Raw genomic sequence first — 24592 nt, 5'->3', positions numbered from 1 at the left:
AATAGGCGCAGCCATGTCATAAATCGTCCCTCTATACCTATCTGACGTATTACTGTAAAGAGAAACTCCCAATCTACACGATCAAATGCCTTTTCAGCATCGACCGAGAATATTATTGTTGGTGTTTTTTCATCCTGTATTTGTTGTATGATGTGTAACAGTGTCCGAGTATTGTCATGTGTTTGGCGTCCCCTAATGAAGCCAGCCTGGTCTTCATGTACCAATCGTGGCATTACCTCCTGTAGGCGGCGTGCCATTATTTTAGTAAAAATCTTATAGTCCGTGTTCAGGAGAGATATTGGCCGGTAGGAGCCACACTGTAACGGATCTTTACCTGGCTTTAGGAGTATGGCCACTTCAGCCATCCTCCATGAGTATGGCAACTCTTGTGCCTCCTCAAAGGCGGCAATAGCTTTCAGTAGTACAGGGGCTAGTATTTTTGCAAATCTTTTATAAAATCTAGAAGGGAAGCCATCCGGCCCAGGGGATTTGTTGTTTGGCAAATCTGCTATTGCTTCTTCTATCTCTTCTAATGTTATGGCCTTTGATAAAGCTTCCTGCTCCCTTCCCGTCACTCTAATTATTTTTCATTCTTTCAAAAAGTATAAAGACTAGGAGACACTCAATGAAATTACATGGAAATAATTTTAAAACAAATAGAAGGAAATATTTTTTTCACTCAAAGAATAGTTAATCTCTGGAACTTGTTGCCAGAGAATGTGGTAACAGCAGTTAGCGTATCTGGGTTTTAAAAAGGTTTAGACAAGTTCCTGGAGGAAAAGTCCATAGTCTGTTATTGAGATGGACATAAGGGAAGCCACTGTTTGCCCTGGAATTGGTAGCACGAAATGTTGCTAATAACTGGGTTTCTGCCAGGTACTTGTGACCTGGATTGGTCACTGCTAGAAGCAGGATACTGGGTTAGATGGATCACTGGACTGACCCAGTATGGCTATTCTTATGTTAACAAGTTCTTCCAGTGGTTAGATCAAATTCATACTGTCATGCTCAGGGAGTGGATCCTTGGTAGCCAATCAGAGAAGCGATTATTCTGGCTATCATATAACTACATACATCCAATTGAAATTATATATCCAGTGACACTGAGTACTTTCTTTAAAAAAAAGGTGTTGAAAGGGATTGTGAGGAGCTGAAATTCTAGTGAACAGCTTCGGGATTGTAAGGAACTGAAGCTCAAGTTAAGTGCTTCTTAAAAACACACTGTGTGGTTAACAGTTGAATGGCAGAAAATGTTTTGAATAGTGGATAAGTATATTTTTAAAAACGATTGTGGCAAAGAGGAGATTTTCATCGGCTCTGTGTAGTTGATGATACCATTGGATGGTTTATTTAAACCTCATGGGAAGAGGGACTTGCACATAAAGTGGAAGATTTGAATTAAAACTGAACATTTTGGAGGTTTTTAGCTGATGATTGGTCTTAGTCATTAGGTGCCTTGGCTTTTGAAATAAAAGTGGGTCACACCAGTAGTACCCAGCCTATGGCGATTACCTTTGACTTGTGAAGCTTTTTTCCTCCTTTATAATGCAAAAAAAATTGGAAAACCATAAAGATTTTTTTGAAGAAAATACTCAGTTTCACTGAATATATAATTTCAGTTGGATGTATGTATGTTTCCACTATTTTTTTTTATATTTAGTTGGACAAATTTTTGTGGAATAGTTCATCATTGTTTGAGCAGTTATTATATAACTATGCAATAATGCATGACCAGTTACAGCATACTTTACAATTGAATATCAGTATGTTTTCAGGGCGCTATGATGCATGAGGCCTAGAGAAATCCCAATATCCCACTAAAACATACATGTAATGCAGCATATGTAGGCTGCAAAGAAAACCTACTATGATCGCTGCAGACCATCCAAAATGCAGCAGCAAGATTGATACTCAAAATGTCAAAATATGGTAGTGCAGCCCCACTACTCATAATGCTACATTGGCTCCCGATCAAGGCCAGACTATTTTTCAAAGCCAGCACAATCATCTTCAAAATACTATTTGGCATGTCACCAGACTACATGCTAGACATGATCAAACTATCACCAAGAAATGCAAACCCAGGAACCAGAGGTTACCTATTACCAGGGCTTTTTTTGAGGGGGTACTTGGGGGTACTGAGTACCGGCACCTTTTTCATTGTCTGCTAAAATTGATCAATGGAACCCAAGTTTTAATGAAAGAGCTCAGGTTCTACTGTCTTGTCATAGATTCTGTGACTGGTTGCAGGGGGCCTGGCTATTGTGGGGTGGGTCCCTTAGTGATCACCTCACCCCTGAAGGGTGGCTTAGCATTTGAGTACCGACACCTTTTTTGCTAGAAAAAACACACTGCCTATTAATATCACCTGACCAACTGCAAAAATGTACTATACAAGTCGACCTACACGGTGGGATTTAGCTACCTGGGCTCAAAATGATGGAACTCAATTCCCATAGTCATAAGAAGCATCACAAACTACTTCAGAACAGACCTAAAGACCTACAGTACCTCTTCAGGACATTCTATGAGTAAAACATGCACTAATCAGTCTGGAACAACAGTACGAAACACAGCCTCTAGCTGTAATGCATCTTTTTATTCAAGAAATGAACTAAGACATATCTTCTCAAGAAACCCAATGACTATTCCATTCACAGTAATAGCTATTTTGCCAACCACTGTAAAACACAGCATCATACAACCTTGTAAATGTAATGTAAATGTAATCTCTAACAACTAACTGCTCAATGTAAGCCACATTGAACCAAAACTCTTTTTTGGATAATTATGGGATACAAGTATGAATAAATAAAATAAATAAATTAGTCTCACAATTCCTTACAAAATAATTCTTTGGATGCAACGTGAATTGCTATGGATACTGAACAATACATTTGGTAGTTGATCATTGAGATAATCACTAAAAAGAAAGCATTTGACGTCTCAGGTTAAAGTGATATATATTTTATGTACTATATATTTCACCAACCAAAAGCTTATTATTTGATTTAGTAAAATTGGATAATAATAATGATGATAAAATAAAATAAAAATTAATAGGAGCAAGATTCAATTTTACAAAAGCTTTGTTATCTGTGTTCTTAATGAATTTACTTACTGTTGGATTTGCAACACGAAATAAGATGCCCAGAGAAAACAGTCCCAGGAGAGGGCCCCCAATCATGCCAAAAATGGAGAGAGCTGCCTGCCAATGGAAGAGCATTACAGATGATATAATAACTGATTCTTTCAGAATTAATCTATGGTTTACAAGAGAACAAAAAGACACTGATATGTGGAAAAAGCAGATGACATCATTCTGTGCCTAAGTGCTATAGGACTAGATTCTAGATATGGTGCCTAAAAATATTAGGGGTCCTTTTACTAAACCACGGTAAAAAGTGGCCTGTGGTAGTGTGAGCACGTATTTTGGGTGCGCGCTGGGCCGTTTTTTTTACCACGTCTAGAAAAAGGGGCCTTTTTTAAGGGACTAGAAAATGGATGTGCGCTAAATTTGAAATCAGAATGCATCCATTTTTGGCCCGAGACAGTACCAGTATCCGCTGACCTAGTAGCAAGGTCTCACACGCTACCCGCGCGGTAAGCATGCAGCATGCGCCAACTGCTGTTTACCGCCAGGTAAGTGGCCCACAGTAGAAAATAGAAAATTATTTTCTACTGCGGGATTCGGCATGTGCTAAATTTGGAATTACAGCCCGGCTAACGCGCCAGCTGGGCGGTAGTGCTGATTTGGCGCATGCTTTCTAAAAGGGGCCCTCAGTGCCGAAACATACCTGCGTAAACAGTGTTCTATAAGCCATGCCGAAAGCTTGACATGGTTTATAGAATACACACTTAAGCAAAGAGTTGCTCATAAATTTTGGCATTTTGCCAATTGCACCAACAAAAACATGGTGCAAATGCCAACAGCTAAATTTACGCGCAGAGCACCATTATTCTGTAATTACATATGTAACTTGAAGCCATGCCCCTGTTCCACCCTAAAATGCCTATGGCCCTCCCATTTCAGTGCCCCCCTTTTTTGGATCATGCATAAATGTAACTTTACGTGCATTGGTCCCAATTAAATCTAATCAGTACAAATAATTACTTGTGAAAAGCCAATTATTGGCACTAATTGGCTTGATATTCAATTAAATTGTATGCACAAATTGGGGGCATGCCTAAATGTGCTCACGCAATCTTTGTCGACTTTTATAAAATCAGTGGGATAGTGTGTAACTTCAAGTGGGGCGTATATATGAGTGGGACATGGGCAGGCTATGGATGTGTCTCCAATTTATACACATTAAGTTATAGAATACTGTAAGTTACACACTTTGCATGGTGCACTTAGACACGCCAATTTACACCTACCATATAGCTGGTATAAAAGGTTGGGTTTATACTCATATTCCATAATAGCATCTTGGCATACAGATGATATAGAATTGGTGCTCAGTGATTGGTATCAGCACACCTCACTAGAGGTGCCAAGTAATAATAGCCTCCCTGGAGTAGCATATCCATTCAAGGTGCGTGTATTGTGTACACACCCCCCTGTCAGACAGTGGAAGAGTAGCCTAATGGTTAGTGCAAATGGCTGGGGAACTGGGTCCAATTCCCACTACAGCTCCTTATGATCCTGGACAAGTCACTTAACTCTCCATTGCCCCAGGTACAAAAACTCAGACTGTGAGCCCACTAGGGACAGAAAAAATACCTGCATATAATATACTGTATGCAAACCACTTTGGTTGTACCCACATAAAGTCAGAATATCAAATCCATGATCCTTTTTTATCTGCATTCTCCCTCCTGTCCTCCACCGCGGAGGGCAGGAGGGAGAATGCAGATAAACTGTCTGATGTCTCTCAGCTCTCATTTTCCTTCCCAGCCTCACAAAGCTCTGCAATTCTCCCCGCCCGCCCCCTCCGCTTGTGCCTTCAAATGAGCTTGGCTCCAGTTTTTGACTGGGCAGTGGAAGGGGTACTCATAGGCTGCCTGTGTATGCACAGGGATTTTCTCTATGAATCGTCCCACCCTTCAAAAAACAGGAAATTGCATCAGAAGGGGCGGGAGGTTCACTGAGAAAGTTCCGGTGCAGGCGCAGGCAGCCTATGAGTGCTGTTGCTGCTGCCCGGGCAAAGAATGGAGCGGAGCTGATTTGAAGGTGCAGGAGGAAGGGGCAGAGACGCACCCCCTGTGAAAAATTCCTTGGTATGTTGCTGTCTCCCTGGCCTCCCTGTGCTCACTGAAGTTTGTATTTTAACCATGTTCTGTCTTCACAAGTTACCCCAAGTTACCTCACTGCTGCTAGGGTCATAACAGTTGCTGAAACTGCTTTCTTCTTGTACCAGCAGTTTCTCACCAAAAACAATGTGAGATCTTTCATGTTAAACTGAGTGTGATTTTTGTACCCAAACAAAATGGGAGCATGTGCCTCTAAAATGCATTTCTTATTTGGTGTGAAAAGTGTTAAAATAAGCCTACCTGTATCACACTTCCCATGGAGGATGCCACAGCAGCCATGGCAATGCACAAGGCACCAAAGAATACACCTGAAAAAACCAAAAAGAATAAGGTGCACTTAAGTGAAATTCCTAGTATATGATTTTGAACATAACAACACAGGAGTCCTTTTACTAAGCTGCGATAAAAAGTGGCCTCAGTGTGCCCTTATATGACTCTTTGCTGCGCATTAAGGCCATTTTTACCACAGCTGGAAAATGACCAATTTTCTATTTTTTTGAATTAATGTCCATGCGCTAATTTTGATATTAGCACATGTGGTATAGCAAAGAGAGGGAGCAAAGTACAAACAAAAAGTCCAAACAGCAAAACAAAAAGTACCAGGAGCCTTCAAAACAAGGGGATAAGAATTTTAATCGAATGTATAGATGAAACAATCCTAGAATGGACCCGACATGGTCCGTGTTTCGGCGCACAGCGCCTGCCTCAGGGGTCACGAAGTGTAGCAGAAAACGTACGGCTGTGGGCTGGAAGCAATATGCTGCGCCACCGTGTTATCCCTTTGTGCAATGTCAAACGGAGAGATACTCTCACGAAGCAACTGCTTCTGGTCACAAGATCACGAAGGGATAACACGGTGGCGCAGCATATTGCTTCCAGCCCACAGCCGTACGTTTTCTGCTACACTTCGTGACCCCTGACGCAGGCGCTGTGTGCCGAAACACGGACCGTGTTGGGTCCATTCTAGGATTGTTTCAATCTATACTTTCGATTAAAATTCTTATCCCCTTTTTTTGAAGGCTCCTGGTACTTTTTGTTTTGATATTAGCACATGGCCATTACAAATATTAGCTTGTGAACACTTACCGCCACCTATTTTGTAGGTGGTAAGGGCTTACGCATTAATCCTGCGCTAATCAGTTTGCAAGCAGTAATGTAGATAAATTGATTAGCACAGAAATGGCCAATCTCTGCCCCAGACACGCCCCCCCTCCTCGCTAAAAACTAAAATATTTTTTAGTACATGGTTTGCGAGTGTAGATTCATAAAATATTGAGCGCGCCTCGCGATGAGCCATTTTAAGATGTTGGTAAGTGTGTGCCAGCGCTTCCCACAGCTTAGTAAAGGGACCTCATAGGAAATAATAGCAGAAAAATACCAGTATGGTCCATTCAGTTCGCCCAGAAAGGCAGCTAAGGTTGTAACTGCCTCTTCCTGCAGGTTCCCACCAGGGGCATAGCCAGACATCGGTGGGAGGGGGGTCCAGATAGCCCGAGGTGAAGGGGGCAAATTTTTGCCCCCCCCCCCGGCGCCACTGACACCCCCCTGCCGCCACCACCACCACCAACTTTGACCCCCCCTCTGCCGACTACCCTCTGGACCCCCCTCTCGCCGCCAACCCTCCCCCACCGCTGCCTACCTTTGCTGGCGGGAGACCCCAACCCCCGCCAGCCGAGGTCCTCTTCTTCCGGAGCAAGGCTTCGTTCAGTTTCTGAGTCTGACAACGTGCAGGACGTCAGACTCAGAAATGGAACAAAGCCTTGCGCCGGAAGAAGAGGACCTCGGCTGGCGGGGGTTGGGGTCCCCCACCAGGAAAGGTAGGCGACGGCGGGTAGGCGGCGGGAGGGGGGTCAAGGGTCGTCAGCAGGGGGGGGGGTCAAAGTTGTTGTTGGTGGTGGCGGCGGGGGGGGGGGGGTTCTGCAATGGCAGGGGGGGGGGCTAAAATGTGCCCCCTCACCTTGGGCTCTGGACCCCCCTCCTGCTGAAGTCTGGCTACACCCCTGGAGCACGGTACTTATGCCTGCTGAAACCTAGTGCACATCCGGGCACAAAATTAATCCAAAAACAAAACCACTAATTGGGAATACACAAATAGTAAAGAAAGAAAAATCTCCAAATGTCAAAGAGTACAAGATGTAATATTTCACTAAAGAGGAAGATCTGTGTTCCCAAATGAATTGAATATATATATATATGGTTTGATTACCAGCTGAACAGTTAACACATTATGGCAACCACTATGGTTATCTTAAAATGATTATTACTACTACTACTTATACATGACAGACCTCATCGACCTGCCAGCCAGAAACATCACAAAATCTAAACGATCATACCTAAACCTCCACTACCCAAGCAACAAAGGACTCAAATACAAATCCATCTATGCAACCAGCTTTTCCTATTTAAGCGAGCAGTAAAAACTACACTCGACCATCTAGACTTCCGGAAAGCACTAAAGACAGACCTGTTCAGAAGAGCATACCCCACCGTCTCAACATAAAATACCTGGACACCTACGTCATAATGAAACCAAAGACCTTAAAGAACATTACCTGACTCTTCCTCCCCTCTGCCTCTCTAAGATCCCCCAGTCCAACCTACCATACATGTACTTCATCCCACCACAATATCACTTTGTATTATTCGCACCATGTATTTGTTCATACCGGAATCGGCTAGCGCCGTTAACGGTGATATGTAAGCCACATTGAGCCTGCAAATAGGTGGGAAAATGTGGGATACAAATGTAACAAATAATATTTCTATAGCGCTACTAGACGTACGCAGCGCTGTACACTTGAACATGAAGAGACAGTCCCTGCCCGACAGAGCTTACAATCTAATTAGGACAGACAAACAGGACAAACAAGAGATAAGGGAATATTAAAGTGAGGATGATAAAATAAGGGTTCTGAACAAGTGAATAAGGGGTAGGAGTTAAAAGCAGCAATGGCTCCATTTTAGCTATGATTTCTGCAGCTTTTCAGGGGCTATTTTATAAAAGCACACAGGTGCCTACAGGGTGATCCATTTCAAAATTACTCTCATAGTTACCCAGGCAAAATCTTCTGATACTTGTACTTTAAGGATCACAGACAGCCACCAGTGCTCAGTTATAGCAAATTATATATATAAAAAAGAAGAAAATCACAGAGGCTTGGTAATATGGACTTCCAGAAGACAAAGACCAATATTACCACAGATGAACAGGGTAATTAAAAAATGCAATTCTTTATTAAAATCCTGACATGGCGACATTTCGCACTCAGGCTGCATCAGGGGGTACAAAGATGCAGCAAATCCCCAGTGTCAAACACAAAGTTATTTCAGTAACAAAATAGAACAGCAGTTTCAAACTGTTCTCATAGTATCTCTGACACAGCATCACAGCTTCTTACCTGCAGTGGCGTCCCTGGGGGGGGGGGGGGGGGTGTGTGATCCGCCCCGGGTGCACGCCGCTGGGGGTTGCCGTGCGCGCTTGTCCTTCGTTCGTTCCATGCTCCCGGAACAGGTTACTTCCTGTTCCGGGGCAGAGGGAGCATGAAACGAACGAAGGGCAGGCGCGTGCGGCACCCCCCCAGCGGCGTGCACCCGTGGGGGGGGGGGTTCTTTCACGGGGGGTGTCCTTTCACTGGGGGGGGGGGGTCGCGCTGCATCCGGGGGGGCGGGGAGCATCAGCGATCCGCCCCTGGTGTCCGCCCCCCTAGGAACGCCACTGCTTACCTGTATTTGATGAACCCTGACCTACCAAATTCCTCAACCCAGCAAAGGACACTGTAACGCCAGAGGTAATATAGACATTGAGAAGCGGCAGCAGCCTGCTGAAACAGCATTCTGCAGAGTCTTACCATGATGAGACTTGTTTTTCACTTACTTGCTCCTTGGGAAATCCAAGACAGTTTCCTCTCATTGAGAGATTTGAAGTAGGGCTTAATGAGGTCCTCTACTGTCACAGCAGCTAAAGCATTGATACTGGAGGATACAGTGCTGCAGAGCATAAAAATAAATATATTCGCATTATAACTGGCTGCCTATTTAAGGCCAATAAAGTTATGAATCCCAGTACCGTGCATCTGAATCGTAGACCCCCACCAAGCAATTGACAGAATCGTACATAGTCTCACAATAAAAACCATTAGACGATAACTTGGTGTTGCATAAGAGCAAGGCTGCTGACGCTAAGTAACATTTTTTCATACATACGTTTGTTTAACTAAAGTGAACTGATTTTTCTTGTTCAACAACGATTAACAGGAGGTTTTTTAGACCAATGATGACTTGTTTGACCAAACCCCAAATGTAGGAGTGTGGTTAAGGTCTAAATGAGGTCTTTTCCTCCTGATTTTTATTTTTAATTATCAAAAACATTGAGAAAAGTAAGAAACAGTATTTAAACAAACATAATACAAGAAATTCTCTTTGTGGTACCATACCAGGGGTGTAGCCAGGCACCCAATTTTGGGTAGGCCTGGGCCCAACATGGGTGGGCAGAAGAACTCCACCCTGTCCTACAAGTAATTTGGTCTCTCCCTCTCTTGCCTGCATGCCATATGGTCTCTCAAACATCCCTCCTCCCCTGCATACCTTTTAAGTAGCAGATATTCACCGGCAGCAAGCAGTAACTAATACACACTGCTCATGTTGGCCCCACAGCCTTCCCTCTGACGCAACTTCCTGTTTCTGCATAGGTGGGAATATATATGAGGGAAGGCTGTAGGTTAACAGCATGTATCAGTCGCTGCTCGCTGCAGGCGAAGATCTGCTATTTACAAGGTATGCAGGAGGGACAGCTGTTGGGAGTTTTTGGCTGGTAGGGCTTGGGGACCCCTGCCAGCCACTTCATAGGTGTGCTGCTACTGGGTGGGCCTGAGCCCAAAGTGGCTGGGCCTGGGCCCACCCGAGCCCACCCTTGGCTACGCCACTGTACCATACTAGGTTTTTTAGAGCTGCCTATTTAAGGCACCAGGTACCATTTCAGTTTCTGCAGAGAAAGCAGCATCAACATAACTGAAAAATTGCTTGCAGGAAACATGTGGAGATTAATTTTGTACCTGGCTGCCTATGTTAGTATGCCAAGGGGCTCATTTTCAAAGCACTTAGACTTACAAAGATCCATAGGTTACCACAGAGCTCATTTTTGAAAGAGAATAACGTCTAAAAAGTACATAAAGCAGCATTTGGACGTTTTTCTCACAAAAACATCCAAATCAGTATTTTCAAAACATATTTTAGAGGTTTTTTTTAATGCTGTTCGTCTGCAGTGCATCCAAATCTCACGGGGGGGGGGGGGGGGGGGGGTGTTGGGGGCATGTTAAAGGCAGGATCTGGGCAATTGTAAGACTTGGACAGTTTTCAGCCACAATGGAACAAAACAAAAACATCCAGGACTAAAACAAAGATGTTTTCAGCTAGACCTGTTTTTATAAAGTATAAAGGGACAAAAAGGTGCTCTAAATGACCACTGGAGGAAATCAGGGATGACCTCCCCTTACTCACCCAGTGGACACTGCCCCCCCCACTTCTCAAAAATGCAATTAAAAACATTAATTAGCCTCTGCCAGCCTCAGATGTTATACCCAGGTCCATTAGCACAGCATGCAGGTCCCTGGAGTAGTCTAGTGGTGGGGTGCAGTGCACTGCAGACAGGTAGACCCAGGCCCATACCTCCCCCTACCTGTTACACTTGTGGTAGAAACCGTGAGCCCTTCAAACCTCACCAGAAACCCACTGTACCCACATATAGGTGCCCTCTTCACCCATAAGGTCTATTGTAGTGGTGTACAGCTGGGGGTAGTGGGGTTTTTTTTTTTTTGGGGGGGGGGGGGGGTTCAGACAAGATAAGGGAGAAACACTGTCTGAGATGTGTACCTGGGAGCATTTATTTGAAGTCCACTGCAGTGCACTCTAGGGTGCCTCATTGCTCTCCTAGGATGTCTGGGGAACCAGTCTACTAAAAATGATAGCCCCTCCTACATCCCAATGGCTTGATTTTCTACATTTTTGGTAAAAAAAAAATGTACAAAGCAGAAAACCTTGTTCAAAGTGGTATTTTTGAAAAAAAAAAAAAGATAGATGTTTTCTTTTTTTCAAAAATGAACTTCTTTCCTATTGCAAAACGTCCAATGTCGGACTTAGATGCCATATCGAAAATGCCCCTCCATGTAACTTTGTCTGCCTCCAAGTAAGCATCTATTTTAGAGCTACTTATTTAAAAAACAGAAGTGCCCATGTGTCTTTATAAAATATTAACACAAAATCTTCTGAAAGTGCCATGAAAATGTGGCTGTGTATATTTATACCAATTTAGGAGCAGGTATAAATGTACATGGTTGAAGTACGGATGTCAATCTGACTACATTCCACCCACACTCCTCTTCCAAACATGCCTACACCTTGCTCATGTACAAAAACACCCCTACCTGTCATAGTGTGACTTGTATGTATGGGATAATATTTAGAAGCTTTGTATAGCCATATAACAACATTTCCATGCAAAAATAAATCATTATAAAATTGCCGTCACAAAGGGCAAATGCTTGGTAAAAGCTGTATTGATAAAAAGTTCACTGTATGGTTTCAAGATGTGAGACCCTGGTGAACTGGGGATCAAAATAACACAATTAGATACTCTAGGATAATGTATTTATTAAGTTACCTTAGAGTCCCACTGTAGGCACAAGCCACAAACAGCCCTGGAAGTCCGGGGTAGTCTTGTAAAATATCCATTGACAGATAAGGCATAAGCTGAAAAAGTCATTAGATATTAAAGATATCATACAGTGTTCATTTTACATTAAACAGTATGCTGTCTTAGCTTCTCAGAATAAACTTCCACTTTACCTGCATATTTTTATTTAATCTGCATACTCTTATAGCATTGGTTCTCAACCCAGTCCTCAGGACACACCCAGCCAGTCAGGTTTTTAGAATACCCACAATGACTATGCATGAGAGAGACAGATTTGCATGCAGTGGAGGATGTTCCGGGATTGGTGTAAATCCTGGCATGCATATTACACGCAGTTCCCCGTTATTCAGTAATACTGTGCCCATCTTTAGTGAACACCTCTGACCTGCCCATGCCCCTCTCATGGCCACACCCCCTTCTGAATGGCATGCTATAAGATTTGCATGTGGATCTTTATAGAACAGCGCTTAGCAAGATGTGTGTACAAATCAAAAATGTTGCCAATAACGCCAATAATTATTAGTGCCCAATTATCAGTGCAAATTGACTCATTAGTCGATTTAGAGACATGCGCATCTCAGGATAGCTCACAAGTTTTGCATGTAGATATTTACACGCCATTTAGAGAATCCAGCTAATAGCGCATAACTGTTAGACGAATGTTCACAGGAGGGAAGCATGGGCAGGTCAGAGGCAAAGTTGCCAGGTGGGCGGGTTTCCCGCCCAATTGGGCACCTTTCCGCGACCCGCTGTGGCTGTTTCACGCCATGTGCAGGTTGCGGTTTTTTGGGCGGCTTTTATTTTTGGCCAAGCGGGTTTTTTTTGGCTGAGTGTGGTTTTTCGCCCCACGGTTTTTTTTGCCGGCCATGTTTTTCCACGGCCGTGGCCAATAGTAGCCCCGCGGAGGCGGGCTTAATGACATCAGGAGGCGGGCTTAATGATGTCATTTGTATGCAAATTACCTCTTTAATATTTATTAATGAGGTCATTTGTATGCAAATGACTTTGTGCGGTTTGGGGCTGGTTTGGGGCGGGGAAACTTTTTCCCATCTGACAACTCTCATAGGAGGTGCCAGCATTTACATGGCCAACTTAAGGGTCCTTTTACCAAGCTGCGGGAAATAGGGCCCTGCCGTTTTTCCCACACGCCAGGGCCCTTTTTACTGCAGCGGGTAAAAACACCCCAGACACACATGATCATGCGGTAAGAGAACTCTTACCGGGTGGCCATGTGGTGGGGAGCCCTTACCACCGCCCACTGAGGTGGCAATAAGGACTCCCCTGCTAACCCAGTGGTAACCGGGCAGTGCACAGTGATGCCAGATTACCGCCAGGTTACCACCGAGCAAGCCATTTCCTGGGGTTTTCTTTTTCCCCTGGAAATGGCGCACACTCGGAGTGGGACTACCGCCGGCAGCCGCGTTGGGCCGGTGGTAGTCCTGGTAGAGCAAGCGGTAAGCCTGCGTTGGGTTTACTGCCACTCTGTAAAAGGGCCCCTTGCTGAATACTGTTAGTTACAAGTGTAAATGTCACACTTAGGTGTGATTATTTATACAAGTCACAGACCCATCATAAATGCTTGTGCCTACATTTTGGCGCTCAGATAAGGATTTTATACTAATATTCTACAATGACACTTGCATTTGCAAGTCAGTGTCTTTATAGAACAGAATCACAGCCCACGTTATTCAGCTGCCTAAACGGAGACAATGTTTTAGAATTACCTCCAATGTACATTAAGCAGGTATTTGCAGAATAGCACTTAGCCAGCATTGTGATGAGTGAGCTGTTTCTGACACTTTCATGTCCTCCCTGGTTACACCGGTAGCCAGGATAGGCAGTGGCTTTAACGTAGAAACTTGTGTGAGGAGGAAAAACTGGCAGGGATCTCAAAAGGGGAACAGGCTAAAAGGAGCACAGGGAAGTACAAGCTTGAGTTGTAGGAAGAAAAAAGCATGAAGGTACTGATTTTTCTTTTTGTGTGCACATGAGGATAATGGAGTTGAAAAGCTGAAGTCAAGCAAATGGTTTTATTTTGGGGTTTTCTTAATAATTAACAGCCAGGGGGTTGGGGAGGACGGTAATGGAAGAGTTAAAAGAGTTGGTACCATCCAGGGTGTGGAGGCTGCTAGGCTAAAGGCTCCCAGTCCTTGTTTAAAGGAGCAAGCCTGGTTTTGTTTTAAAAGAAACAGTGGAAAGAAAACACTCCTATAACTTGTTGAAGCCATGGTTACTGGAGCCTTTGGGAAAGCCAGAAAGGTAATTTGCATATTGTAATGTCTCTAACAAAATTGTTCTTTTAATCATGTTCTTTTGAGAGAGAGAGAGAGAGAGAGAGAGAGAGAGAGAGAGAGAGACATCAGTATAAAGCCTCAAGGAAGTAATGGTCAACTTTCAGAAGAAGAGCTAAGTTGTTTTGGTAATTCACCCAGAGTGTACCAGCACCCTGTTTTATGGACTATTGCAACTAGGAACACTTGCTTTGTGGACTTTTTCCGGTTGTCACCCAAGTTGCATTCTTCGTTCCTTCAACTCTGAAGAGCAGGTGCTAGGTACCTAACAGGTGCTTCTCAGCCCTGATTGGTTGGCCTAGGACTTCATTCATCACAATTTCAAACACATAAATGGCGACTGACCGTACTTACTCACAAATGCGCAGTAGAGACTTCCCTCTCTGTCCCGCCCCCACGTCAATACATGATGACGGGGGCAGGACAGAGAGGGAAACTGTGCGAAGCCGCCGCCACCGCTCCCCTCTGAGGTCGCTGCCACCGCTCCCCCCACAAGAGGTCGCTGCCGTCCCCCCCTCCACCCGGCCCGAGCACTCTCTTCGGTATTGAACTTACATCAGCGAAACGCAGCACGCAGAACAGCTGAGCTCCCGTCGCCCTTTCTTCCCTGCCCTCGCCGATGTTACGTCACACGAGGGCGGGACACAGGCAGAGAAGGAAGGCCGACGGGAGCTCAGCTGATCTGCGTGCTGCCTGCGTTTCGCCGATGTAAGTTCAATACCGAAGAGAGGGCCCGGGCCGGGTGCAGGGGTGGTGGCGGCGACTCCGGGGGACCGGTAGCGGTGACCTTGTGGGGGGGAGGGGCAGCGGCGAGGGGAGGGGGCCTTGCCAAAACCCCATACTAGCCCATTTTAATGGGCTCAATGGCTAGTACATACATAAACACTTAAGTGCATAGCACCAGGGCTTTTTTTGAGGAGGTACTCGGGGGTACTGAGTACCGGCACCTTTTCCATTGTCTGCTAATAAATTGACCCATGGACCACAAGTTTTACTGAAAGAGCTCAGGCTCAACACACCAATTCTGCCTTGTCATAGATTCTGTGACTGGTTGCAGGGGGTCTGGCTATTGTGGGGTGAGTCCCTCAGTGATCACCCCACCCCTGAAGGGTGGCCTGGCATTTGAGTACCGGCACCTTTTTTGCTAGAAAAATTGCACTGCATAGCACACATGTAAATAAGTGCCTAGATTATAGAATTGTCCTGTTTGTGGTTGGTGAAATTCTTCCTTATGTAGGTGGCCAAATCTCCCTTTTCCACCGTGATTAGTCAGAGGCCTAGAACCTTCAGGCATTGGTAATAACGTACCTGGTCTGGAGCTGACACTCTCCCTGCTTTCCAAGGATCACAGTCTTTATATATTGAATATAAGCACAGTCCACTCAGCACCGCACAGGCAAGAATTGCCCACAGGCCCAAAAGGTTTATGTAAAGCGATCTAAAGAGATAGATAGAGGATATTAGCTTTCAGCATTTTCTGGAGCAGAAATAAAGTTGTGTGGTTCCCGTGTTAATTCATTAAGATATGCAAAGATAAAAATCAATGAACAAGATGTAGGCAAGACCTTTTAAATGGAGTAACATAACACAAGAGAGTATTGCTAGAGTGCAAGGTTCCCATTAAAAGGTATTAAGGGATAAGCTGAGGTTAAAAACAATCACAATTAAAAGCTGAGTCAGAATTTAAAGGTTTGGCAAAATTTCTGCCAAGGAAGCACAAAAATGGAACTGCAAAGAAAGGCAGTTTTTTTAAAAGGTGCCCTTTTACAAAGCAGCAGTAAAAAGGGCCCTGTGCTAGTGGCAGGGAACATTTTTGCTGCGTGCTGAGGCGCTTTTTACCACAGTTGGTATAAAGGCCGAAAAAAGAAATGAGACAGTCAGAACAAGGGTGACAAAGGAAAGGGCAGCAGACGATGTCCAAAAGGTGCCCCAACTGACTAAATGACCAACGGAGGGAATCGGGGATGACCTCCCCTTACTCCCGTAGTGGTCACCAACCCCCTCTCACCCCCCCCCCCAAAAAAAAACAAATATATTTTTTTGGCAGCCTCTATGCCATCCTCAAATGTCATTCCCAGGTCCCTGACAGCAGTATGCAGGTCCCTGGAGCAGTATTTAGTGGGTGCAGTGCACTTCAGGCAGGTGGACCCAGGCCCATCTCCCCCCCACTTGTGGTGGTAAATGTTAAGCCCTCCAAAACCCACATATAGGTGCCCCCTTCATCCCTAAGGGCTATCGTAGTGGTATACAGTTGTGGGGAGTGGGTTTTTGGGGGGGATTTGGGGTGCTCAGCACCCAAGGTAAGGGAGCTATGCACCTGGGAGCTATTTTTGAAGTCCACTGCAGTGCCCCCTAGGGTGCCCGGTTGGTGTCCTGGCATGTCAAGGGGACCACTGCACTACAAATGCTGGCTTCTCCCATGACCAAATTTGGCCAGGTTTGAGATCGCGGGCATTAGTTTCCATTGTCGGCAAAAACCGATGCCGGCCATCTCAAACCCAGCCATCTCTGATATTTGGCCGGCCCGAACCGTATTATCGAAACGAAAGATGGCCGGCCATCTTTTTCGATAATATGGTTCGTGACTGCTCTTTGCGGCGCCTGCCATATAGATGGCCGGCGCCGTTCGATTATGCCCCTCTAAGTCACCTGAACAAAGGATGTTTGAAAAACACTATAAAAGAAACTTACAGTTTTGCTTGGAATCTGCTTTTGCAGGCTATGTATCGCTGAACCTGTGACTGGTTCACCCCATAAATGGCAGTCCAAGTAAATGTCCCACCGATGATAATTGACCAGAAGGTATGTCTTTGCAAGGGGTTAGGATTAAAGCTAAACAGAAAATAAGAAGAGTCAGAATGTCACCTTTCTACAAAGTTTGGTGGTCGATTTTGTTGGGAAAGGATGCAGCTTGTATTCAATTCATTAATTATTTTACTTGCCCGTTGGCAAAGAGCCCCAGAAGAGGAACGGCAGGTAAGTCAGACATCACACACATTGCTAATAGTACTTTTTATAACATCTTAGCTTATACAACACTACAACCTCATAAAAGGTAAATGAATGAAAAATACAAAAGACAAACTTCCCCTGCAAACTCAGAGAAGTCCTTTTACTAAGGAGCACCGAAAAATGGCCTGCGCTGGTGTAGATGCATGTACTGGATGCATGCAGGTTTATTTTTCAGCGCACCTGCAAAAAAGGACTTTTTTTTTTTAGCCGAAAATGGACGTCCGGCAAAATGAAAATTGGCACGTGTCCATTTTGGGCCTGAGACCTTACTGTCACCCAATGACTTAATGGTAAGGTCTCATGTGTTAACCAGGCGGTAATCATCAGTGTGCGTGCAATGTCGATTACTGCCTGGTTAGCACTGCATGCCAGAAATTTTCCAGCACGTGTAGTGAGTGCATGTAAAAAATGAAATTACTGCCCAGGCCACGCGGTAGCCGGGTGGTAGTTCCAAATTGGCGTGCATTGCTCGCATGTAGGCGCCTACACAGCAGTGGCATAGCCATGTGGGTCCACGGGGGCCTGGGCCCCTGTAGATTTGGCCCTGGACCCCCCTGCCGACGACCCTCTCAACCCCCCCTCCCGCTGCCAACCCACTGTCGCCTACCTTTGCTGGAGGGGACCCCAACCCCCGCCAGCCGAGGTCCTCTTCTTCCCGCACAAGGCTTCGTTCTGACTGTTTCTGACATCCTGCAAGTTGTACGTGCAGGATGTCAGACTCACAGAAACAGAACGAAGCCAAGTTAGGCGGTGGTGGGGGAAGGTTGGCAGCAGGAGGGGGGTCGAGAGGGTCGTTGGCAGAGGGGAGGGTGGTGGTGGCGGCGGGGGGGGGGTCGGCAATGGCGGGGGGGGGGGGGGGGAGTCGGTGGCACCGGCGGGGGCTAAAATGTGCCCCCTCACCTCGGGCTCTGGACCTTCCTCCCGCCAAAGTCTGGCTACACCCCTGCTACACAGCTTAGTAAAAGGGCCCCATAGTTTTCATGATATTCACAATGAATATGCATAAGATATATAAGCTAGTTTTCTCTCATGTATACTCACTGTGGATATCTTGAAAACTCGCAAAGCCCTATCTTAGGAAATTGAAGATGGAACAAGGTTAAGAATATATAAAACAACAAAAAAAGAAGCAATATGCAGCATGAAAACTAGAGGCAGACCAAATTTTGGTTTGGGATTCAAAATCCTGTCCATGCTGGTTCCATTCACAAAAATCTCGGCAACTATTTCAGCTGAGCAGCTGAATGGGGCAGGAACGAGTGGGGTTCGTCCCTGCCCCCGAAGACACCAATAGATAATTAGAGATTCCTAAGGTAGGCCCAGGGAGAGTCCACGGGGTGGTTGGGTGGGATGAGGGGACAGAGAGTGATCATGGGGGGGAGGGCTGGAGTTAGTGGGGGGCCGCCGCTGTGGGCGGATGGTCTTGGGTGGGGGGGGGGGGGGGGTGGCTATCTTGGTCAGGTGTGGGAGAGAGAAGATTCATTTACTGCTTCAGTTTCTGCCAAAACCGAGTGGACAATTTTAGTCACAGATTCAGTTTTGGCAAAAACTGAAGACTGGGTTCCGTCGGGCTCTAATGGAAACTAAAGCCCGTTGTACAGGGCTGTTTCAGTGCTCAAGGGCCACATACTGATCTTGTTTCCAGAATATTCCTAAAGAAATAGACTTGCATGCATACTTCAACTGTAACGTCATGATTAGAGAATAGAGAACAGACAAGCATCTAAGTCTATTAGAGCTGTAAAGGACACCTGAAGAGCCAGATGTTTGCTCACAATAGTAACATATTAGAGATTTATTTATTACATTTGTACCCTGCACTTTCCCACTCATGGCAGGCTCAATGCAGCTTACATGGGGCAATGGAGGGTTACGTGACTTGCCCAGAGTCACAAGGAGCTGCCTGTGCCTGAAGTGGGAATTGAACTCAGTTCCTCAGGACCAAAGTCCACCACCCGAACCACTAGGCCACTCCTCCACTGTTGCTACTATTTGAGATTCTACATGGAATGTTGCTATTCCACTAGCAACATTCCGTGTAGAAGTCGGCCCTTGCAGATCACCAATGTGGCCGCGCAGGCTTCTACATGGAATGTTGCTAGTGGAATAGCAACATTCTATGTAGAATCTCCAATAGTATCTATTTTATTTTTGTTACATTTGTACCCTGCGCTTTCCCACTCATGGCAGGCTCAATGCGGCTTACATGGGGCAATGGAGGGTTAAGTGACTTGCCCAGAGTCACAAGGAGCTGCCTATGCCTGAAGTGGGAATCAAACTCAGTTCCTCAGTTCCCCAGGACCAAAGTCCACCACCCTAACCACTAGGCCACTCCTCCACTGGTAAATGCCTTTGACATACAAAGGGGCATGGAACAGTTTACAGTCTTTTTTGGAGCAGAAAGTATTTTTGTTTGTTTTTATAAACTGTCAAATACTGCTGAAAACAGTTACTAATTAGCCAACATTAGCCCACACCCAGCAACACAGCATAACCAATGATCGTACTGGACAGTATACAATCTTCATTCCCCTCGACCCTTTTGGTGTCTGACACACACCTACCTCAATCGACCACAACTTAACCTTGTATTTGTTATCCACCGACTGGCAAATGCCATTACGGTACTATGTAAGCCACACTGAGCCTGCAAATAGGTGGAAAAACGTGGGGCACAAATGTAACAAATAAATAAATAAACGTATCTACTGGGCCAAATATTCACAATCAGTTATGTGATCAGCAGTGGGTGTTTAAATATTCAGAATTAATCCCAATAATTTATGGTCATATAAGTCAATTTTAAAGCCAAATGTTAAATGGTTACAGTGGGTTAGGGTTTAGGGCAGGCAAGGGTAGGGCTAAAAGCCATATGGACAGCTGTGAACTCCAGCCACTGTCCATCTAACAGGAATAACTTCAAATGGATACATTATCCACTTCAAGTTATGCCAGCATTTTCAATGTTCATGCTTGAACGTTTAGCCTGGCTGAAAATCCAAATAAAAAGTTACACAGAAAAAAAATATCAAGATAAATTTACGCATTGATCATCTCACTGTTTATTTACTTCACTGTTTATTATAAGCTGAACTGGCTCGAGCTTTTCTGTGTCTCATCCTCGCCTACAAAACAAACAGTTCAAAGACTAGCTCTCATTATTTAGGCTGGAATACAGGAAACAAGTTCAAGAACACTTACTCCCAAAAGTTTAATCTGCCGCCGTAATAGGAATCGTTTACAATTGTGCCAATTCCACCTTGAACCACAACTGAGCGTATAATAATAGATGCAAAGCCAGCTACCATGATTCCAATTTGGAACACATCTGTCCAGATGACAGCTTTTAGACCACCCTAGATGAAACAGAAAAATCTTTGGTACAAGTGTTCAGCCTGCAAACACATTTTTACAAGTACATTCCATGGCCAATCTCTTATGTTTTAAGTGGATTCAAAATAAAAATTAATAACCCTGTAAAAGACATTTTAACAAATTCAATTTAACACATCAATAATATCACAAGACACAGATAATTACTTCTTTAAGGCCAGATTAGTGGTGGAAAAGTCCATTATGCACCAAACAAAAACCTGTTCTTTGTTATCTCAGCCTCCTCCTGAGCCCTGGCTGACCCTAGGGAGAGTTAGAGAGCAATCAGAGATGCAGAAGACTACCAAAGTGAAATCAAAAGCTAACAACACCAACAAAAATCAAATCTCAACGGTATATTTGCCTCCCAAGGGAAGGATTTCAACACAGTGAAATCTGAAGTGGTTAGTGTAAAGATTTAATAAAATGTATTTTATTAAATTATCAGTGCTTTATATAAAACTGGACTGTGGATGTTTTTGGAAGGTCCGATGATGTTCGGGATGTGCAAAATGCCAGTTTCTTGCTGCAGAATCATCGTCAATGGGAAAGCAACAATATTTGCCTTCCTGCAACATCCAAGCACTGTGGTTAGTTCTAGCCTTTTGGGTCTATATGAATTTGGCAGAAGGAGGGTGGGGCATTGACAAACTATTTCAAGTAAGTCATTATAGTGCCGTCAAGGTCTGGCTGCTTTCAAGGACTAGTAACCTACTGTAGTTCTTTTTCTTCTAGTCTTTGTATACATATGAAGATAGATTTATTCTTTTCATTCAGATTAGCTTAATTTGATTGTTATAGGGGGTGAGCCCTTAAATATGGCTCAAACATTACTAATAAGATTTGTGACCTGCAATTCAAAGGTTGACCCCCCCCCCCCCCCCCAAAAAAAAAAGGACTGGGGACCTAGATTTCTAATTCTGCATCACAGATCATGAAAACTGAATTGCCTTTTCTCAAATAAAAAGTGCTGTCAAATGGAGATTGAGTGGCCAAGTATTTTCTTCTGAACAGAGGAACTGAAGACTTACCAAAGTGCAATAAAATGTGCAGACTACGCCAGTGGCAACCACTGCCCCCCACAGGTGAAATCCTGTCACTGCATTAATGAAAAAACAAACGTTCGTCAAGTACTGAGAAATTCCAAAGTGTTTAAAATAAATCTGTAAGCAATTTGCTATTATTTTTAGCACTTCAATTGATGAAATAGCCTTAGTGTTTCACAATGCTTTCAGCTTTTTTTCCCACCATTATAAAAATATTTACTACTTATTCATATCATCAGGGGTAGAGCAGTAGCCAAATGGTTAGAGCAACTGGTTGGGAAGTGGAATGCCCAGATTCAACTCCCACTGCAATTCTTGTGGTCTTGGCAATGGCAACCCACCCTACTTAAGGCCTGCCATGGAAACTGTCACACTTGTGCCGCAGGTCCCATATGCCATTCACAGTTTAGTGCTTGTGTGAAGGGGTACTACCATGCCATTCATTTTGTCATGCCACCTTTTCAAAAATATCTGAAAGCAGCAGATAATCCACATTTTGTTGCCCACCTCTTCATACACTATATTACAACTGTTATCCAATATTTGTTATCTTGTAAACCTGTTATATTATGTAAGCCACATTGAACCTGCTAATAAGTGGGAAAGCGTGGGGTATAAGTGTTATGTTACAAATAAATAATAACTAACACAACCAATAAACAAAAGCACAATTTCACATTTAGAAAGTTTTTCTAATACAGTCAGTTTTAACTCTATGGGCCAGATTCTGTATAAGGTGCGGTGAGTAGCATGTGTTAAATTGTGTGTGTGTGGCCAATTTACATGCGGCACTCAGTTGAGCAATGAACTTATCAGTGATGATGATTTGCTGATAACAACCAATTATCATCACTAATTGGTAATTGGAATTTACAAGCGCTTCTTTTTAGGCTTATTCTAAAAAGAGGTGTGCATAAATTCCAACGCGTGTAGCTGAAAAGGGAGCGCGGCCATGGGAGAAGTGTAGGCGTGTCAGTGGCATTACTCAAATTTACAAGTGTTATGGAATTCACTTTTTTTTCAAATGAAGGAGAGCTCTGGAATGAGGGGGCATATGACAAAGTTAAGAGGGAACAGGCTTAGGAGTAACCTAAGGAAGTATTATTTCACGGAAAGGGTGGTGGAGTCGAGGACTGTTCCAGAATTTAAAAAGGCATGAGATAAGCATGTGGGATCGCTTAGGAACAGGAAGAATTAGGGGTTACAGAGGATGGGCAGACTGGATGGGTCATTGGCCTTTATCTGCTGTCATGTTTTTATGTTTCTAATTCGGGTTATGTGCCTACTTTTAGCCATGGGTATTTACACCAGTTTTCAGTGGAGTTTCCTGGCCCTATGCACTATTCTGTAAACTGCGCCCAACTTTAGGCATGTTATATAGAATAGCGCTAGACATGTTAGTCGGACTCATCGATTTTAGACGCCATTTACAGAATCTGGCCCTATGAGGATAATTCTACACCATGTTTCAAAATATGAGAACCCTTTATATTTTTCTTTACCTCACTTGTACAGCGCTGTTTCTATAAGCTGCGTATCACCAGATCAATCATATCATTACTTCAGGATTCTGTTCTTATGATCCTGGTACACTCTCTTGAGCTCAACCAGTTAGACTACTGCAATTATTGCCTATGCTATCAAAAATAGTTGAACAATCTGTTTGTTTAACTGGTTGATTTTTTTTGTCAAGAAACTCATTGCTAGACCTGTTCTGGTATGGCTGCCGCAGGGCACACAGCACTGAGGCGCTTGTTGTTGCAAATGTGGATGGGGTCTGCTGGGGTTTGGATAGATGTCTCCCTTCCTCGGAGTATAGTAGGAGTGACACGGGAGTAACAGACGAGAATTATGTGAATCCTTTGAAGAAGAATAGCGAACCCCTGCAGCAGCGACAGCGAAACGGGGATTCCCTGTTGGGTGAAGAAACGCGATTGAGCTGGTTCAGTATGGACTTAAGTAACCAGCAGGAGTTACGCGTTATTTAAATGCAAAGGACTATCACGTTGTGGTTTTGAACCCTGTGAACTGTGGATACAGGAGACGCTTGAACAAATATTTTGCTGAAGCGCCTGAGTGATTGTGGCCTTGCGGAGACGATACTATCATGGTTCAAACTGTGTGATTGGGTGATGTGGTTCCGGCTAGGATCAGCACTGTCAGCGGTTTTGTTTAATATTTATTTGTCTCTTTTGTGCCATTTGTTGAAGACAATGGAGGTATCATATCGCCTATATGTGGATGATATGCCATCACATCTAGGCACTTATGTATAGCACAGTACTTAGCCGGAAAATAACCATAAATACACACGACTAGAATGCCAGCATTTACATGCAGTCTTGCTATCTTAATCTAGGTGGCTTCTTATAGATGCATCCCCTTATATTTACTGCTTCTGAACCTGGTGCTTGTTAGTTTAAGCATGGCTCTGTACAGTCATGTGACTGGATAGTCCAAGACTTCAAGTTCTTATCAGAGAATACATTCTTAGCTGTGTAAGTTTGTTCTTGAGGACATGTTTTATTAACTTCTTTGTTTACCGTTGAAGTCTTTTCTGAAGCGTGGTGGTTAGACACTGAAAGTTCCTTTCCAAATTGTGGCCTTCTATTAACTGTACAGAAGTTAAAACAGTCCTCTTGTTCTTATCTAAATATTAAAAAGAAAAACATGCCACACCCTTGGCCTACCTTGGTTCAGTGCCAGAGCAGGAGCATAAATAACAATTCCAGTGTATAAAACCTGGAAAAGAAATACAAAAAAAAAACTTTAAAACTTTCAAATGTCGACCAATTCAAGGTAGTCCTCCTGCTCATCATGATGAAGGCAATTTTCAAAGTGCTTTATGTGGTTTAAAAAAGCATGTTATCTCTGTTAATTGGTTTTCAGAAACTTGCCCTTCTTCATGCAACTAAAAGTCCTTG

General features: G+C 44.0%; 1 protein-coding gene across 1 annotated transcript in view; it reads right to left on the bottom strand.

The window, feature by feature from the left end:
* Positions 1–24592, bottom strand: part of LOC115477645 (sodium-coupled monocarboxylate transporter 1-like) — a 72738-nt gene that overhangs the window by 9300 nt on the left and 38846 nt on the right. Inside the window, 9 exon segments of the mRNA XM_030214659.1 lie at positions 3122–3208; positions 5497–5564; positions 9134–9246; positions 11915–12003; positions 15547–15676; positions 16930–17070; positions 20452–20606; positions 21654–21721; positions 24359–24410. Of these exon segments, the coding sequence (XP_030070519.1) occupies positions 3122–3208; positions 5497–5564; positions 9134–9246; positions 11915–12003; positions 15547–15676; positions 16930–17070; positions 20452–20606; positions 21654–21721; positions 24359–24410 (903 nt within the window).

Source organism: Microcaecilia unicolor, chromosome 9, assembly GCF_901765095.1.
Source record: "Microcaecilia unicolor chromosome 9, aMicUni1.1, whole genome shotgun sequence".
Classification (NCBI taxonomy): Eukaryota; Metazoa; Chordata; class Amphibia; order Gymnophiona; family Siphonopidae; genus Microcaecilia; species Microcaecilia unicolor.
Note: the sequence above shows the minus strand (reverse complement) of the source record. Positions and strands in the feature narration are given on the sequence as shown.